This window comes from Eretmochelys imbricata, chromosome 14, assembly GCF_965152235.1.
Source record: "Eretmochelys imbricata isolate rEreImb1 chromosome 14, rEreImb1.hap1, whole genome shotgun sequence".
Taxonomy (NCBI): Eukaryota; Metazoa; Chordata; order Testudines; family Cheloniidae; genus Eretmochelys; species Eretmochelys imbricata.
This window is the reverse complement of record NC_135585.1, coordinates 40,280,395-40,283,844: the sequence shown is the minus strand read 5'-3', so window position 1 is coordinate 40,283,844 and position 3,450 is coordinate 40,280,395. Positions and strand designations below refer to the sequence as shown.

At 43.9% G+C, this 3,450-nt stretch overlaps 1 protein-coding gene across 1 annotated transcript; it reads left to right on the top strand.

The window, feature by feature from the left end:
- Window positions 1-1,486: 1,486 nt before the first annotated feature.
- Window positions 1,487-2,416, top strand: LOC144274770 (olfactory receptor 10A7-like). The gene has a single exon (XM_077833854.1). It carries the CDS (start codon window positions 1,487-1,489, stop codon window positions 2,414-2,416), a length of 930 nt encoding a protein of 309 aa, XP_077689980.1.
- Window positions 2,417-3,450: the final 1,034 nt, after the last annotated feature.

Genomic DNA, 3,450 nt, shown 5'->3' with positions numbered 1-3,450 from the left:
CATTTCACTTCAATTTTGACTTTTTCTTTTTTTACTCTTTTATTTACTTTCAAATGCTATTTTTTAATTTTTAATTTTTATTTTTTTTAATTTTCCATTTTTGAAAATATGTTTTTATATTTTTTCTTTTTAATATCTTTATATTTTTATTGCATTTTATATTTTTTGTTTTATAGTGTTTATTTTAATTTTACATTTTGGCTTATTTTATTTTACTTTTTTATATTTCATTTCTATTTCTTTTATAATAGTGTTTTATTTCTTTTTATTTTGTTTGATGTATTTGCAAAACTAAATGTCACTGAAAATGACACATCCCAGTAGAAAGTTTTGATTTTGATGAATCCACATTTGTGTCAGAAAATTTTCAATCAGCATCCCATTGAGTGCTCTAGTCAAGGTGTGGGCTTCAACTACAATCCCAGTTCATGTATTGCAGTATTATCTCTTATCCAGATTATCCCCAGTAATAGCTTTTAATTACCTGCAGTGAGTGCTTGGCCATATAAAGAGACTGAGAATTTCCTCTATGAATGACTCTATGGCCATCTCTCTGGCTGATGACTGCAATGATGATGGGGAGGTGAGATGCTTCCAGTAGCCTGATTTTCATTAAAACCAGGCCCACAGAAACCCCTATGTGGTGCTCTAGGCAGAGGAAAAGTCTTTGAGATGCCCTCACCCAAACCCCCAACTTCAGGTCCCTAAACCCCTCACACTCTAGACTGTAACCAAGAGGTCACTGCCTCACCCCTGTATTCAGAGCCTATGTAATCAATACCGAGAAGATCATTCAGTTTTCAGAATGTCACTAAGCAGTTTGAATCAACGATATCCCTTGGCAGAGAAATTCAAAAGTTAATATACGATGATCACAAAGCAACATAAAAACTGATCTACATGGCACAGCACAAATGAAATCAAATGATGACCACCTAAAAAGGCTTAGGAGGTTAGGGTTTGGACTGGCACAACCTCATTCATGGCGCACTGGTGTCTGTCAGGGACAATGGAAGCTTCTGAAGTCCAAACCAAGCCGATTTACAGCCAGCAAAATTGTGGGGTGTTTTACCAGCCAAAACGAGGCTGTCAGAATTCAGGGAATCCAGTGCCTACACCTTCATTTGCCAGACTCCTCCTGGTGATCTGGTTTTCTCACTTCACACCACAAGTGTCTGCTCTTTGGAGCAGAATGAAAGGAGCAAGGCTTATTCTTTTGCCAATCAGAAACATTAGGGTTTTTACACAGGTCTGAGCTTGCCTTAGCAGCATGTTTGTGTGTCAGTTTTTCTCATTCACTCTCAGATGTCATAAGCCTCCATTATATGACTCCAAGCCCCCATTCTGTGTGCTCAGCCTAGTATTTGGGCGTGTGACCTGAAGGAGAGGGAGCATTTGAACCTTAATGCATTTAAATTGACAATGTGATATTGACATTTAACAAATGCCGTTCTTGTTCTATTGTAGAGTTTCGTTCATTTCCGCCATGGCAGACACGGAACAGGGAAATCAAACCTCCCTCACAGAATTCATCCTCCTGGGATTTGGGAATATCCCCAAACTGCAGATCCTTCTCTTTCTGCTGATCCTTGTGATTTACATTGTGACCATGGCTGGGAACATCCTCATCATGGTGCTAGTTGTGACTGATCAGCACCTTCATACCCCCATGTACTTCTTCCTGGGGAACTTGTCCTGCCTGGAGACCTGCTACACCTCCGCCCTCCTGCCCAGGATGCTGGCCAGTTTCCTGACTGGGGACAGAACCATTTCTGTGGGGGGCTGCATCACACAATTTTACTTTGTTGGCTTCTTTGCAGCCACCGAGTGTTATCTCCTAGCAATGATGTCTTATGATCGGTACCTAGCGATATGCAAACCACTGCATTATGCAACTCTTATGAATGGCAGTTTCTGCCTCCAGTTAGCGGCTGGGTCTTGGATAAATGGGTTACTGGCTAGTTCCATAGTAATGGGTATGATTTTACAATTGACTTTGTGCGGTCCCAATGAAATCGATCATTTCTTCTGTGAATTTACAGAAATAATAAATCTCTACTGCAATGACATCTACCACCTGGAACTTTTAATTACCATTCTGTCTGCTTTATTCACCCTGCCCCCGTTTGCTTTAACTGGGATATCCTACGTGTGTATCATCTCCACCATCCTGAGAATCCCTTCCACCTCCGGGAGGCAAAAGGCCTTTTCTACCTGCTCCTCTCACCTCATTGTGGTGACAATTTTCTATGGGACCCTGATCATTGTGTATCTGCTACCAAAAAGCAACACACTCAGAGACCTCAACAAAGTGTTCTCTGTCTTCTACACAGTTCTGACTCCTATGGCAAATCCCTTCATATACAGCCTGAGAAACAAAGAGGTGAAAGAGGCTCTGAGAAAAAAATGCCAGTAAATGTGTTGATATCTCATGATTTTTAAGCCATTCTCATAATTTTTTCCAGACCTGTCTCATTAAGTTTTGTGATACAGCATGGCCAGAAGGCAGCAGGAGAGTGATCTAGGAGAGATATGTAAGTCCCAGGATGAGGAGAAGCCTTATTCCCTATAGAGGGAAGAAATGTTTCTATAGATTAATTACAAGCACCTGACGCCAATTAGAGCACCTGAAGCTAGTCACCTGATAAAAAACCCCTGCTTCAATCAGCCAGAGAAAGGAGTTGGAGCAGAGTGCAGTTTGGAGGAGTTGAAGTAGAGGAGAGTTTGGAGAAGTGTCATGGCTGGCTAGAAGACCAAGACCTTAGGTAAAGAGACACCCGGCTTGTGCAAAGAGAGGGGGCAGGAAGCCCCACAAGCTGAAGAGCAGGAGAGGGAAGTAGCCCAGGGGAAGGAAGCACTAGTTCAAGTGGTTTACCACTACCCCTGGGCTGGGACCCGGACTAGAGGGCGGGCATGGGTCCCTCCCTCTTCACTACCCTTCTCTGGGTTACTAGTGGGACAGTAGATACCCTAGTTCAGGGGCAGGAAACTGCGCCCTGAACCCCACCCCCAAGGAGAGGAAGCGCGGGACCCATCACAATCGTACCAGCAATTTGCCACAGTTTGCACATTTGGGGTTGAGTTTATGGGCTTGTTTTTGGGTCAGTCTACCCTGCAATCATGGGATGTGATTTCAGCTGGTGTAGACAGTCCCCAGCGAGCTTTATTCTAGCGACCAAGTACTGGAGCATTAGCGCTGCGGCAGGGCTCGCTTCAGCTGTGACTAGCCATGCAAGTAAGTTCACCGGGTTCCAGCTGGGCTGCTACAGCCCAGCCTGAAGCACACGCTGCTGCAGCTCCATTGCTCAGGTACCTGAGCTGGCTAGATTAAAGCTGACTCGGGTGTGTCTACACGAGCTGCAGTCACACCCCGTCATGGTCGTGCAAACATCCCCCTCGCTGCAGCGTTAGCTCGAGGCCCAACTTGAGTTTAACTCAAGCTGTGGCTTT

Excerpts from the sequence above, each read along its gene's own strand:
- LOC144274770 (XM_077833854.1), top strand. The coding sequence starts at position 1,487 with ATGGCAGACACGGAACAGGGAAATCAAACCTCCCTCACAGAATTCATC.